General features: G+C 34.1%; 1 protein-coding gene across 2 annotated transcripts in view; it reads right to left on the bottom strand.

Annotated features, from left to right (window-relative positions):
* ACAP2 (ArfGAP with coiled-coil, ankyrin repeat and PH domains 2) overlaps positions 1 to 16,625 on the bottom strand; it is a 119,067-nt gene that overhangs the window by 59,484 nt on the left and 42,958 nt on the right. For both annotated transcript variants that reach the window (XM_081302837.1, XM_081302838.1), the window contains exons 3-4: positions 10,475 to 10,594; positions 9,646 to 9,699 (exon numbers count right to left, since the gene is read on the bottom strand). In XM_081302837.1, the coding sequence (XP_081158963.1) occupies positions 9,646 to 9,699; positions 10,475 to 10,594 (174 nt within the window). The remainder of the gene's footprint in view (positions 1 to 9,645; positions 9,700 to 10,474; positions 10,595 to 16,625) is intronic.

Below are 16,625 nucleotides of genomic sequence, written 5' to 3'. Positions count from 1 at the left end.
CTTTTTGATTCATTTAAATATTATTTAGCTTCTACAGCACTCTCTTCTGATGATTCTACATGGCAATCATTCCTGTCTCTTCCAGAAACTGCAGAAAACAAGGCTATACCTATAGATCCATTAAAACTTTTGGTTAATCTCATTAGGCCTATAATAAAGACTTAAAATAAATCAAAAGGACTCTTTCTTTATTATCATCAGTAAAAGGTTCCAATAAGTAAACAAATGCTTATTATTTGTTTTACTTTTCTACACCTCTGTACTAATCTATTTCTCTAACCACTTCTTTCCTCACTCCTAAGGCAGTGGTTTTTCCACTGGCTTAGGCAAGTACTGAAATTAGATAGAAAAATCAATAGAACACAAACACCCAAGCTTGTGGAAGAAAGGTAAAATTCCTCTGTATTTTTAGTAAGTCTTCTAGGTGGTAACTGTTATGCAAAGGTTGAGACAAACTGCTCTACCCCAAGGTTCTCAAATTGGTTGCACAATGGAATAGCCTGAGGAATTTTTAAATATCTAGATGTTGAGATTATTAGAAACACTGAAGAGAATGAGGAATTGGCATTTTTAAATTCTGATTTAAAAATTGAATCTCCAGAATGCATAAGCATCATCTACATCACCTGGTGCTTGTTAGAAATGGAGAATCAAGAGTCTGCATTTACCCTGATCAACAGTATACTGAAGGCAGTATACTGTTTATCAAACTGACCTGCCCACTGGAATGACCGAAGAGGTTTAAAACTGATGAATTCTTGGTTCTTAATTCCCAAAGATTCTGATTTTTATTTGGCCAGATTGCAACTGGTTCATCTACCACCACTTTGCTGAGATGAATTCACAAATGGCAGCTATATCACTAACTCACTTTTTCTAAAGTGGAAAGGATATTCTCTTCAGTGGATATCATGGCAAACACAGTCCCTGGAAGTGGGCAAAAATAACGTAGTCCTGAGGAGTAGAGGTCAATACATTTCTTCTGTAAAGGTCTAGACAGTAATAAGTTAGACTTATAGGCCATGTGGTCTCCACCACAACTACTTGATCCTGCTGCTGGAAGTCACAAGTAGCCATGGACAATACAAAAACAAATAAGTATAGCTGTGTTACAATAAAAATTTATATGCAAAAAATAAAGTCAGCTAACACATTAAGAAGTCTGACACATTGCTGGGGAGAAGGGTCAAAAGCAGAGAGAAAAGTCTTAGGGGATGAAAAGATTCCAAAAACTGTAAAGAAATCCAGCCAACTCCAGCCACCCTAGAGGAGGTATCAGAAACACTGGCTTCTTCAGACACAGACAAGCCACCTAGCCAACACCAGCTAGGAGAGAGGCAAGCTGCCCCTCCCAAGTTCTGGCCAAATAAATTATGGTGATTGCTTTGAGTTACCGTTTAGGGATGATTGTTAAACAGTAAATAAGATGTTGACAGTCATATACAAGATAGTGATGTTTGTAAGTTTTGTAGTGATTTTAAAAAGTTGTAAACCATTTGGGTAAGTATTTGGAAGTTTACTGCTGTTGAAATTGTATTTTGATACTATTTATATGACTTCCTCTCTTAACTTTCTGAATATACTAATTTTCACTTTGACAAAAGCATACTTCTATCCCCTGAATAACCCATTTGAATTATTCAAAATTATTTAAATTTTTAATTACAATTTGTCATCATTTCTTGTCCTTATTTTTCACATTTTGCCTACTAACAAAGTATATGTGGTTGATGCCTTAGCATCACCATTATTTGGTATTAAATGTTCCTACCAGAATATAATTGATTTTATTTTTTTTCTGCAGTTACTTCTTAGATACTATTATTGATTTTTATGTTAATTAACCAAAATCTGGCTCTTCATAAAATTTCATTGTTTTCATTTTTAGTTATTAAAAATGGCAAATACAGAAATGCAGAATCAAGGATCTGCATTTACCAGGATCAAGAGGTATCTTGTTTACTGAAGACAACACACTGTTTGTCAAACCAATCTGCACCCTGGAATGAAACAGGGAAGTCATTGAAGATGAAATTAGATGCACATATATTCAAATAGGTTAGAGGCCATTATAGATTCAAAAGTATTTTTGAAAATTTGATTTTCTGGGCTGGGGCTGGGGCTCAGCGGTAGCACACTTGCCTGGCATGTGTGAGGCACTGGGTTCGATTCTCAATACCACATAAAATAAATAAAGGTCTATCAACAACTAAAAAAGAAAAATTAAAAAAGGAATTTTGATTTTCTGATCATGCATACAAGTAATATTCACTGGATTGACTAAAATGAATTAATATTTTGCCTTATTTACTGAATGTTTAATTTTACAATCTCTCAATAAACTTAAAACATTTTAAGAATGTAGAAAATTACACACAATATATATTATGTACTTAATTTCTAAACCTTAAGACATACACTATCACGTTTCATCTTTTAAAAGATTTATTTTAGGGCTGGGGATGTGGCTCAAGCGGTAGCGCGCTCGCCTGGCATGTGTACGGCCTGGGTTCGACCTCAGCACCACATACATACAAAGATGTTGCATCCGCCGAAAACTAAAAAATAAATATTAAAAAATTCTCTCTCTCTCACTCTCACTCTCAAAAAAAAAAGATTTATTTTACTATTGTTTTCCTACTATGATGAACAACCTTTTCATTAAACACTTACCTTCATTATGAAAGTCATTTCATTCAGAAGACAAAAAAATAGTTCAAAGTCCTCTTCTTCAACCTAAATCTCTTTTTACATCAAAAATTTATTAAATAAAACAATGGCATAAGCAAATCATACAGAAATGTTAACACAAAATGGCCATTTCATACAGAAAAAGATTTGTAGTCTTAAGTCTACAAAAATACAAAATAAGAAAGTTCTTCTATGAGATTGGTTACAACATCAGAATCAAGCAACTAGTTACAACATTACCCAATTAAGAACTAGAGCCAGAGTGGTTCATACAACTGTATAACTGTACAATATACCAACCTACAAGGAAAAAAAAAGTCAAGAATTTTGTTAATTTTCAAAAAAAGGAAGAAAAAAGAAAAGGTGCCATATTTGAATAACAAAATCAACAGATGCATTTGATGGCACCAGAAAAAACAGCAATAATCACTAACCCTGAAGACTACTACGTTAAAAAGGTGCTCTGTGATGATTCTACACATTAGTAACTGTTCAAGTCAATACCAGTAGTTAAAATCTCTGAACACATTATCTTGGAAATATGTTAATTGTTTTGCAAAGTAATAAAATTTCTAAGGATCAAGTTTTGAAGATGCTAAAGAAAAACTCTGAAGCAAAGACATTACAGACACATCAAAATGATAAATGAATCTAAACAAGCTATTTGAAACATTCAGTTTAATCTGTTACTGGATTTTTATAAAGAAATGGTATGAAAATATCACTCTTCACTATTTCATACAGAAGTACACTGGCTTCCAAAGAAAGAATTTGCTGAAGTTTATGAGTTACAGATAGAATTCAAAAAGCTTGGGAGGAATATTTCTCAACTTTTTTCCTTCTGGGGACTGAACTCAGGGCCTTGAGCATATTAGGCAAACATTCTACCATTGAGCTACACCCTCAGCCCACACTTTAAAAATCTTGATCAGAAATTGCTTGAAGCCATTTCATGCATAAGACTGATCTTCCTTCCTTCCTTCCTTCCTTCCTTCTTTTAGTTTTTTAAGTTACATTCATGGAAGCAAGTTTTTCAATTAATCTTTTTAAAATTTAGGAGTGTTACATATACTAGATATAAAAACATGTTTACGTATATGTATGTATACATGTGTAAATGTATATAATGTGTATATTTATATGTGTGTGTATATATACACACACATATATATAATATATATAAACATATATATATATATATATATATATGTATATACACACACACACACAAACACATAAGTATATATAAAAGCCTCCATAACACTGTGCTTTATTTTAATATAGTTAATGAAAACTATTTTCAGTAACACCCATATATCCTTAGGTTTCCCCTGCAGTTTCAACCTTCAGTTTCAATCTCTACCATGAGATGAAAGGTCAGGAAGCACTGAGACTACGGTCTCTCATCACCTAAAATCATTAGTTAAGTGAATGAGTGGACATCTCTAGCATGGAAAATCTAACAACAACGAACAAACAAAAAAATACCAAACAGGAGTACACATTTTCAGACTTTATGCAGAAAATCACCTTTAAGGTTTTACTCAACGAAGATAATAATCACACAAATACTTCAAGTTCCTTACACCAGCAGTAAATGACAATCCAAGAATCATCAGTGAGGTCAAAAAACTCTTCTAGTTCCAGGAAAACACATCAGTTTTCAAACCAACTCTAATGTCTAGTGGAATATAGCATTCAGTGACCTGTCTTGGAAAACTGTGTGTTGGCATCTTATAAAGATTTTTGAAGACCAATCCCAGAAAGTTCTCATTCTAACAGGAATAAGGAAAAGTTCTATCCATTTTTACAGAGGAAATAAATCACAAGATTATCCAGTCATTTAAAAAAACTAAATGATTTGTATTATCTAACCCTAATGTATATTTGATCTTTCCTTGACTAATAACCCAGGTAGTTCTATTATTTTCATACATTTATTTAAGTTCACAAAGTCATTCACAAACAACATCTCTGAAAATCCAGACTTTCATTGTAATGCAAACTGATGTACCAAAACTCCAGAGTTAAAAGGTATTACAGAATGTAAAGCAGGTTCCACTGATTATTATCTTTTTTCTTTAAGTCTCCTTTATTGTGAAATGCTATATAATTACAATTCTATTGTACAGCATGCTACTAAAATAAAGCACTTTATATAAATAGGTTTTAACAAAAGACTGTAAGATTATATTTAAACACTTTAATAATCAAAAAGCTTAATAGTTTTAGAATTTTTTATAATTAAAAATAAACTAGAAACACTCCTTCATTTTACAGAGAAATGTAAAGCTTAGAAAAATTAAGTGACTCCCCCAAAAAGAGAATTATATAAGTACTGGGGATATAAACCTAAACAAGATGTGTGGTCCCTATATCCAGTCTAATTAAGGTAAAGCAAAATAGTGCTATCATGAGAGAGAAGCTTTGCCACATATTAGAATTCTGGTTCAAGTATACTGGGAAACTTGAAAATAATAGTTAACAAAAAACAAAAGACCAGATAATACAGTCAAGACAGCAAATAAGAAGGAAAGAACTGTAGAGGGATATAGTCAGCTGGTAGAGTGCTTGCCTCCCATGCACAAAGCCCTGGGTTCAATCCCCAGCACTACCCAAAAAAAAGAAGAGGAGGAGGAGCAAGAACAAGAAGGAAAAAAAAAAGTGGCTCACAATTTTACTGTCACATCCATTCACAGGCAAATGCCTGACATGCTGTTATAGGAATAAAGGAATAAAATTAGAAAGGCACTAGACATCTGGTGTGTAACATCAGACACAGTTCTCCATGCATACAGGTGTAAATGTAAGTACAAAAGTTCACCAAGAGGCAGGCAGTGATTTGCCCTTAGTGAACAAATTGCCTTTCTAAAACAATGTGAATTTTACAGTCAACAGAGATTCTGCAGTCTCTGTAGCTCAAGGAATAGTTTAAAAAAATAAATAAATAAAAGATTAAATGCCCTTTTCTATTTGTTGTGCTTTGTTATTGGTTTAACAAATCTTTATTAATTGTATGACTGTTGAAAACCATTAGGACTTTTTATAAATTTGTAACCTCAGTCTACCCTGCCACAAGTAAATCCCACCAACCAAGTACTCTTTTAGGTAGTAAGTACCAACTGGGGATATAGCTCAGTTGATAGAGTGCTTGCCTTACACGCACAAGGCCCTGTTTTCAATCCTCAGCACCACAAAAAAAAAAGAAAGAAAGAAATGAACAAACAATAAGTACATATATTTAAGACCATATATGTTACACATATATGTGTATAAATGTATATATTGTCTCTGTGTGCTTATAAAGGGAGGTAAAGTGATAGAAAGTGACCATTGGGTTTAGAAGTTCTGAGAAGTAGTGACCTAAATGAAGTGAGGAAGAAGGAATATTGTGAAGAAATCTGCCACACATATAGCTGGAAGAACATTCTATGCAGAATGGCAGAAAATACAAAGGCCCTGAGATGAGCATTATTTCATGTTTGAAGACCAGCCAAGAACTAGAGTGGTCAGGCCCAGAACAGAGTAGAGATAAGATCAGAGAGTTATGAGCAGGAACTTGATCATATAGGGTTTGGTATGCTCTGGGTCAGATATTATTCTGAATGAACTGGGGAACCATGGGAGCAGAGCAGTGTTGAGATTCACTTATATATTTTAAAGCTCGTTCTGGCTTCTGTCTCCAGAACTTACTTCAGAAGGGCAAGAGGAGGAGCAGAGATACAAGCTGGGAGGTTATAGTAAAAGCCTAAACAAGAGGGAATAGTATTTTAGATTTGGAGGTGATAGAGAAACTACTGATAGTTGGATATGGGGAATATCTGGATATTGAGTATATGGAAAAAAGAAAAGCCACAGAAAGATGTTTTAAGGGGGTCTGGGGTTGTGGCTCAGTGGTAGAGTGCTTGCCTAGCCACGTGCAGGGACCTGGGTTGGTTCCTCAGCACCACATATAAAGAAAATAAAGGTATCGTGTCCAACTACAACAATAACAACAAAAAAGATGTTTTAAGGATAAAAATTAAGTTGTACAATAATTATCCTGCCAAAGGAATTTTCAGAATTATAGCCTTTAGGATTGGTATGCTGGCTGCCTGTTGGCTCTCATCTCCACGCTCAACCTTCCACAGCGTCCTCTTCTGAACTCTCAAGAGGCTAGATGTTTGTAAGGCATGTTTCCTGGCCCTACCCGCACCTGCAAGCTGGGAAGTTAATGTCTGCCAGTGGAAACTGATGGCAAATTTTTAATGGGCAGGAAAAAGTAAAAACCCACTTTCTTCCTGTTTCTGCTCTGACACAGCCTCTGTAAACTGTGAACTACTCCAACTTTCAGCTTAATGGTGGGACGATTGCCTAGCATGCCTGAGACCATGGGTTCATTCTCCAGTACTGCCAAGTGCATGGGGGTGGGGGGAACATGCATATTATGGAGAAAACATTTAATCTATTCTGTCAATTTAAAATTAATAACATTTTGATTTTGAGTAGTACTGGGGATTGAACCAGAACCTCACACATGCTAGGCAAGTGTTAAACCCCTGAGCTACATTCTCACTATCTCAATTGCCCATTCTCCTGCCTCAGCCTCCCAAGTAGCTGGAATTACATGCATGCACCATTGTCAAATCAATAACTTATAAGATGTTTAAATCTAAAGATCTTTTAATTTCAAGAGAAATCAAGGGTACTAAATATTGTTCTCTAAATCAATAAAGGCAAAAAGAAAACTAATAACTGGAACAATTGGTATAAAATATTAGAGATAAAGCCACTAAACTCTAAGAAGATACTAGAAAATCTTCATGACCTTGAATTTGGAAGTGAATTTCCATAGGTATGACCAAAAAAAAAAAAAAAGCCAAAAAAAAAAAAAAAAAAGAAAAACTAGACTTTACACTTCATCAAAATTTAAAATGTTTGTATATCAAAGCACAATATCAAGAAAGTGAGAAAGAGCTAGGTGCAATGGTACACACCCATAATCCCAGTAGCTCAGGAAGCTGAGGCAGGAGGATCACAAGTTCAAAGCCAGCCCCCTGTAACTTAGTGAGGCCCTGAGCAACTTAGGAAACCTTGTCTCAAAATAGAAAATAAAAAACGGGCTGGGGATGTGTCTTATTGCTTAAGCACCCTGGGTTTAATTCCTGGTGCCAAAAAAAAAAAGCAGGGATGGGTAAAAAAGAGAGGTTGGGCAGGTAGCTTAGTGGTAAAGCATATAGTTATAATAATATAATAATAATATACTTATCATGTGTAAGGCTCTGGGTTCAGTCCCTAGCACAGAAAAAAAGAAAAGAAAACCTACAAAATGACAGATACTATTTGCATATTATTTATTGGTAAGGGTTTAATATTCAGAAGATATAAAGAACTATAAATATACAACTCAACAACAACAGAAAAAACTTTTAAATGGACAAAGGAAGGTTGGAGGTATGGATGGGTGTAGAGAGCTTGCCTAGCACGTATGAGGTCCTGGTTCAATCCCCACCATTGCTAAAAACAAACAAACAAAAAAAGACAAAGGAGATGGGCAAGAAAGGAAGAGTCTGTAATTCCAACTGCTCAGGAGGGTGAGACAGCTGAAGGATCCTAAGTTCCAGGCCAGCCTCAACAATTTAACAAACCCTGTTTCAAAATAAAATAAATAAATAAATAAAAATGGCTACAGATGCAGCTCAATGGCAATGGCAGAATACCCCTAGGTTCAATCCACAGTATTGAAAAAAAATTTTTTTTAATAAATAAAAATGGAAAAAGAACTTTAATAGACATCAATGGTATAAGAGCAAAAGATACAGAAATGGCTAATAACCACAAGACACTCAAGCGCATTATCATAAGGCAAATGCAAATCAAAACCAAAATGAACTACCACTTCACTCCTTTCATAATCCAAAAAAAAAAAAAAAGCAATTTCATGGTTCTTCAAATAGCTAAACACAGAATTATCACTTGATCAGCAACTCCACCTTAGTATATATTCAAGAGAATTAAAAACAGACACTCAAACAGATACTTAATCATGTTGATATGCATGCAGCTAAAATCTGGATTACAATTAAAATAATATATAATTTCATCCTTAATATGTTGACTGAAAAAAATTTTAAGATTGAATTAACTAAGAATAAAAAATTAATGTAGTAATTGATAATATAATTATTGATACACTTACTATAGACAGCTATTCAGTGCTTCAAAATTTATTACATGACAGCTATATTGATTAAGCTTTTTGAAAAATATACAAGATACTTAACACATTTTTAGAAAGTTTATAAAGCAATTTCATGACATTTCAAATGCAATATAAACCCTCACTCTTGAAGGATAAATGCCCTCAGACCTTAAATACACAATAAATAGTTCAAAGATTACAGTACTCTTTAATATTGGCAGTTAATTAGATAAAAGGGATATATTTGGAAGTATCTTAAGAGAAACAGCTAAATTTAAAATGAGTTTCTACTTCTTTATTTTTAAATTTAAAACTAGCATAAAAATTAAAAAAAAATTTTAAATTAAAAAAAATTTAAAACTAGCAAAGACAGAAATTAAAGGGAAAAAATTAGCTTTAATCAAGGATGTCCTTCATTAATAATAAGTTCCCCATATTAGGATGGAAAATATTTTTTTTAATATTTATTTTTTAGTTCTTGGCGGACACAACATCTTTGTTGGTATGTGGTGCTGAGGATCGAACCCGGGCCGCACGCATGCCAGGCGAGCGCGCTACCGCTTGAGCCACATCCCCAGCCCAGGATGGGAAATATAATACGGGCCCTTTCTCTCTCCCTCACCCACACACAGACACACTGAATATTTCAGATCCACCCAACTAAAAAGCTGTTGCTCAAAGTCACCAAATTCAATGTTGTTCGTTTCACAAAATATTGCCAAACCCAAGAAATGTACTAAATAATGATCATAGTGACACCTACTGACACTTACTGTGTGAAAATTTATCATTTCTTGAAGACTGTCAGAAAATTTGGTCAAACTTGTCTACAAGAAAGAAACCAAAAGAAAATCAAGTCATTTAAGAGTCATAAAAATAGTCACAAAAACTGTAACTTTAAGCATTCCTCACAGAAAGACTGAGTTACAATGTAAATAATGACATTTACTTCCAAGGACAATCTCACTAGCTCATAAGTATGCTCTGAGTCTACATGTAATAACATATAAAACCTAAAAAAGTCAAGGAATTGGAGTTGTCCCACCAATGGTATGAATAACCCTAAAGGTAAACTTGTTTGAGGGTATCAAGACTGCCCCTTTAAGCATTTATGGATCAAATAATAATCAAACCACATCCATTTCTTCTCTGGTTATTATTAGTCATGAAAGAAATGTAACACTGTACAGTGCTGTGGGGATTCAAACTAATCAGAAGCTATACAGCCCCCACGCATAGAGTCAAGTCCTGTTTGTGGGTTAACATTCTCTGCTTGCGCTTATAGGCAACTTAAGTGATTCTGCTGTTCCTACCCATGCCCTCTGGCAGATGCTTCAGCTCACCTAGCAGCAAGCAGACTTAGTAAATGCCAAAACACTGCAAAGCTGAGTTAGGAGACAGATACCAGATATGCACAAAGCAAATCAACCTTTAAGGGCTAGCTTAGAAAACAGGATTACATTACACAGCACCAAAGGATGATAGCTTTTTGACTTCAAATTTTAAGTATCACCTTAAGTATCACCGTAATTATTAATATGGTAAATGGGTATATAATTATGTTTTGTTGCATATGTCACATTAAAATGTAACCATACTAACCTCAACTACAGCATCATTACTAGAATACTGTGCTAGGTCTCTAATCCCATTCATGAACTGTTTATTTGCAACACAGAAGGCTTTTCCAGTATCAATCATGGCAATACAAAGCTTCACAAGCTGAAAAAGAAAAAAAAAATTTACAAATTACTTTGTTGAAAAGTGTTGGCAAAAACCACAAGTTAACCTAGCTAAAGACAGGAAATAAACTAATGCTTTATTAATACAACTAAAACAAACAGATTGAAATATTTTCTTACTTTCCTTTGGCTTATAAATTCACAGAAGAGTTGTACCCAAAAAATTCAATCTTTAGGACCTAGAAGTTATCTGATGAAACAACAACAACAAAAAGATCATTTTATCAAGTCACATTCGATCCCATAAATTAATTTATTAAGTTCCTCCTAGAAGAAAGAAAGAGGTAAGCAAGCAGTGTGATGAAAAGTAACCTCTTTTTTATTTTTAACTGTGGTATGTTGGAGGAAAGGTGAGTTAAATTGGTATGGTGGGTTAGTCATGCCTACTGTTCTGGGTATTGTGTTGAGTCTCAGGACTGATCCTTCCTGCCTGTGTGTGTGTGTGTATGTGTGTGTGTCTCTCTCTCTTTCTCTCTCTCCCTTCCTCCCTCCCTCCTAATTTCCTTCCTTTCCATTTTTCCTTCCTCTCTCTTTTTCCCCTTCCTCCTTTCTTTCACTCGGACACAGAACATTTTCTTTAAGCAAAATCTTGGATGAATGTCAAATATTAAAAATAAATAAAAGTGAACTGCTCTGGACAAAGAAGGGGCAGATACTGAAAGGGGTAGGAAGGAGGAACAGCAAGCATAAAAAGTAAGAAAAATGTTTTAGAAAACTCATGAAGAATCTCAAGAGCATAATTTAAATCCACTGCGCTAATGTTGAGAGGAAGAGAGTTAATGTAATCTCTGCTTTCAAGGAGCTCTAATTCTAACCAGCAGGCAAGCAGATCAACTCCTCAGAACAGACACCAGTGCAATGACAAAACCAAGAACCCCCCAAGGAAAAACATCTGACTTGAACTGTGTAGATCAGGGAGAATTCTTAGAAAAGATAGCACAAGATATTGCTGAACTTCTAAGAGTTTACGTTGGAGAGGGGGGCATTGCTGGGGATCCATCCCAGGTCTCATACATACCAGGCAAGTGTTCCACCAATGAGCTACACCCATACCCCAAAGGCTCTGATATATTAATGTGCATCTAAAAGATGCATTTCTCGAAATGATTTGACCATGAAATTCTCTTTAAAGAAAACATTCCCATAGAACCAGTTTTCCACACAACTCACAGTAAGAAATGCTGGCAGGACTGGGGATTAAGCTCAGTGGTATAGCACTTGCCTAGCATGTGTGAGGCCCTGGGTTTGATCCCCAACACTGCAAAAAGAAAAAGGAAAAGAAATGCTGCCAGAGATAAGTCTTTAAAATGGTGTGTTATTTAAAAAATAAAATATCTTACAAGGAAAACAATCTAAAGTTCACAAGGAACGACCAACACACAGTGGAAAAAATTTTTTTGAAAAAGTAATAAAATGAGAATATTAGCCTTATATGATATTAAAATATATTACAAAATATAGTAACTGGAAGCCTAGTAGTAAATGTGAATAGACAAACTGATCAATGGAATATAATACAGAGTCAAGTATTATATTATATTATATTATATTATATTATATTATATTATATTATATTATATTATATTATGTATTTGATTAAAGTAATATTCTAATCAGTGCCAAGGAGGGGGCAGCAGGTGATTATCTAAAAAATGACATTAGGGGCCCTGGATAGCCAAGGAATCAGTTGGATTCCAAATCCTCAAATTAAATTCAGATGGAATAAAGATTTAAACATAAAGAGTGAAATCACAAAACTAAGGTAAAATAGAAGGTGTTTTTTAATATAATCTCAAACTGTGAAAAGTTTTTCTGAAAAGGATACAAACCTCAAAAGCCATATGAAAAAGAAATTGATAAATTCAAGTGATAAAAATAAAATATCTATAAAAGAAAAAACAATTAACTTAGTCAAAAGACAACAATATGGGAAAATAATATTAGCAAAAAATCCCAAGGGACTAATTATCCTACCATAAGAAAGGATATGTATTTTGAAAGCATTCTGAAAACCCAATCATACTGTAGGGGGAAAAAATGGGTCACAGACATGCACAGATAATTCCCAAAAAGGACATACAAATGTGTCTTAAATCCATGAAAAGATATTCAACCTCACTCACAATAAAAGAAATGGAAATTGCCATTTTTTTACAAAACAACTAAGATCAAAAAGTTTGATAACATGCTGTTTTAGAGAGGGTAGATAAGGGGAAGTAGACATTTTTATACATTGTTAGTGGGAATATAAATTGGTAACATTTCTTTGAGAAGTAATTTAGCAACAGCTGTCAAAATTTAAAACAAACTCTCTGGTCTGGCAATTTCACTTTTTAAAATGTATCATACATATTTGCACATAAGCCACAAGACACATCTGAAGCAATGCATTGCAGTCATGATAAAAATATCAGTTGCTAGATCAAGTGTCCATCAGTAAACAATTGGATAAATAAATTATAACGTATCCATATAATGTAATAAAATTCAGCCATAAAAATTTGGTCAGGGCAGGAGTATAACTCCCCCAGTGGTAGAGCACTTACCTAACATGTACACAGCCCTGGGTTCAATCCCCAGCACCAAAAAGAAATAAAAAAAGGAAACAGGGAGAGCTTTATGATTAATAACAAATAGCATTCGAAATATATTAAGGAAAAAAACAAAATGTAACACAGTATTAAAATTTTTGTTGGGAGTGGAAAGAACCATTTGTACAGAAGAGTGCAAATCTATATAATTTTCATATGCTTAGAAAATTTCTATAAGGACACACAAGAAACTAGGTCAGTATATTCCCCTAGCAAAGAGATTAGAAGATGATTAATTTTCACTGGGTACACACTCTTTTACCTTTGATTTTTTTACTAGATAGATGTTATTACTTATTCATCAAATTAAATAATTCAAAAGTAATTAAAATTCCTTTTCCCATAACAGCAGAGAGAGACAGGTTAATAGACAAGGTTCTCAGCTCAGTCTTCTTAGGTTCAAATCCTGTTGCCATACATAACCATCTAAGTGCGCCTGGTTGACCTAAACCTCAACAAACTTTAATTTTCTTTTCTGTGTAATACTTAATGATGGTGCCACATCATATTAGGTTGCTATAATAAGGTAAGATAACACTCATAAAGACTGAAGCACAGCTGGTGCAGTGGTTCTGGAGGCTGCAGAGGCTGAGGCAGTAGGATCAGAAGTTCAAGGTCAGTCTCAGCAATTTAGAGAGAATCTGTCTCAAAATTTAAACAAATAAAAAGGACTGGAGATGTAGCTCAGTGGTAATGTGCCCCTGGGTCCAATCCCCAGTACCAAACAAAACAAAAACAAACAACAAAAACAAAATTTGGCATGAAGTATTACAGGCACATGGTAAGTACTCAGCAGAGATTTGTGCTTCCTTGTCAGAGAAGTTATTTGCTTTTATTTTGTTTTTTTACTAAGAAACCAAGTTGAGCATCTTCATTTAAAATAAAGAGGTGGTAGAGAAGGGAGAGAAGAGAGATGGCTAAAGCAAAATGCTGAAGAGGTAGAGAATTTTAAATTGCATAGGAAAAGGTATACTTTTATTACTCCAGTGGGAAGAAAAATGAAAAAGACATGAACAGATTCTAAGTTTCTAGATAAGGAACAAGAAATAAATATATTCCCATCCAAGCAGAATAATGGTCATTCCACTAAGAATGAAGAACAAAGTAGTAAACCTTGAGAAAATAGTTAAGTATTAAAGAGAACTACTAAAGGCAGCAAGAAAGGGACTTGACAAGGTTTTAGAAAAATAGTTTTGCATATAGAATTTGAGGAACCTGTGGCTCCACCAATTGGATTTGACAGTTATATAAAGTTTCCTATAGGGCTTTATTAGCCCAGATATGGGGCAGAAAGTCATACTCAAGACAGTGAAAATTCTGCTGAGCATGGTGGCATGCACCTATAGTTAAGCACTCAGGAAGCTGAGGCAGGAGGACCACTTGAGCCCAGGAGTTCAAGAATAGCCTGAAAAATGCAGCAAGATCCTATCTCAAAAGGAAAAGAGAGAGAAAAAGAAGGAATGAACTCTGTAGAGTGCTATGTAAGGGAAATGAAGGTCTTCAAAGAGGGGAAAAAATAATGTAAAACTAAGAAGGGAATAAAAGGATTAATAATAGCATTATTCACAATGGCCAAGAAAGAGAAACAAACCAAATGCCCATCAATTGATTCTAGATAAACAAATGTGGTATAAAACAGCATATAATACAACCATAAAAGGAAGTACTGATATATGCTACAATATTGATGAACCCTAAAAACATTACATTAAGTGAAAGCAGCCAGTCATAAAAAGCCAAATATTATGATTCCATTTATAGGAAATGTCCAGAAGATCAATACATTTCTTTTTATACCTAAATAGTACTGTAGGATTATTGGACATTGGATTGTTTCCACTTCAGCTATTCTGAATAATGCTGCTGTTGTGACCACCAATGTAAGTTTTGTGTGGACGTATGTTTTCGATACCCTTGAGAATATACTTAAGAGAACTACTGGGTTATATGGGTATCTGTGTTTAATTTTTGAGGAGCCACCAAAATTATTTTCCAAAGAGGGTGCAGCATTTTGCATCCCCAACAGCAATGTATGAGGGTTCCACCATTTCCAAACCCTACCTAAGACTTTTATTATTATTTTAACTATCCCGATGGGTATGAAAGGGTGAAGTTGTATCTCATTGTGGTTTTCATTAGAATCTCCCTAGTGACTATTAGTATATTTTCATGTGTTTATTGGCCATCTATATAATCTTCTTTTTAAAAAAAAAGTCTATTTAGATCGTTTTTCCATTTTAAAACTGAATTTTAATTTAATTTAAAATTATTGAATTTTAGGAATTCTTTATAATAATCCCTTATCATATACCTGATTTGTAAATATTTTCCTCATTCTATGGGTTATTTAATTTTCTAACAGTGTTCATGAGAGCACAGAAGCATTTGTGTTTGATCTAGTTTTACATATTTGCTTCAGTTTTTGGTATAAAAAAAAAAACCTAAGAAACCATTGCTTAACCAAGTTTAAAATGATCTTTGCCTGTTTTCTTCTAGGAGATTGGAAGTGTTAGGTTTTTCCACTTTGAATTAATTTTTGTATATTGTGTGAGGTATTCATTCTCCTTCCTTCCTTCCTTCCTTCTCTCTCTCTCTCTCTTCATTTAAATTTTCAGTTGTTCCAATACTGTTAGTTGAAAAAACAAGTCTTTCTCAAAAAAAGAAAGAAAAACTATTCTAAAAAACTAAAAAAAAGAAAAAGAAATGTACAGAAGAAGCAAATCCACAGAAGTTGCCAGAGAATGAAAGAAAGGGAACACTAATTGAAACTTAGTGTTAAAAGATACAGGGTTTCTTTTTGGGATACCAGAAATATTTTGGAATTACACAGTGGTGATAGTTGCACCAATAACACCAGGACTATACTAAAAAACGCTTTGAAATGGTGGATTTTATGTTAGATGAATTTTATCTTTTTTTAAAAGAATATTTATTTTTTAGTTTTTAGTGGATACAATATCTTCATTTTATATTTACATGGTGCTGAGGATCTAACCCAGTGCCTCATGCATGCTAGGCAAGCACTCCACCACTAAGCCACAACCCCAGCCCAGATGAATTTTATCTTATTTTAAAAATTACCAAAAAAAAAAAAAAAAAAAGAATGTTGCTAGAAGGATCTGAAATATCCCAAGTAGACTGATTGAAACACCAGAAGTCTATGTAAGGTTGAAGAACAGAAGCAGTAGTGAGGTTGAGAAGTGGAAGGACTGGAGACTCAAGTGAGACAGGCTATCAGCATTCCAGATTTCAGAGATTACAACTATGAATGATGAGCCATAGAATAGTGCCGTGAAAATAGAGATCAGAACTAGCATAGGAGTCACTACCACAGGAGCCAGAGAGAGAGAAAACTGACAGAAGCAGAACCACCTGCACCCTGCAAATATCCAAAGATGATAGTGGTGAATGAGATTATAA

Source organism: Spermophilus citellus, assembly GCF_964194105.1.
Source record: "Spermophilus citellus genome assembly, chromosome: 7".
Classification (NCBI taxonomy): domain Eukaryota; kingdom Metazoa; phylum Chordata; class Mammalia; order Rodentia; family Sciuridae; genus Spermophilus; species Spermophilus citellus.
This window is presented reverse-complemented; position numbering and strand designations above follow the sequence as displayed.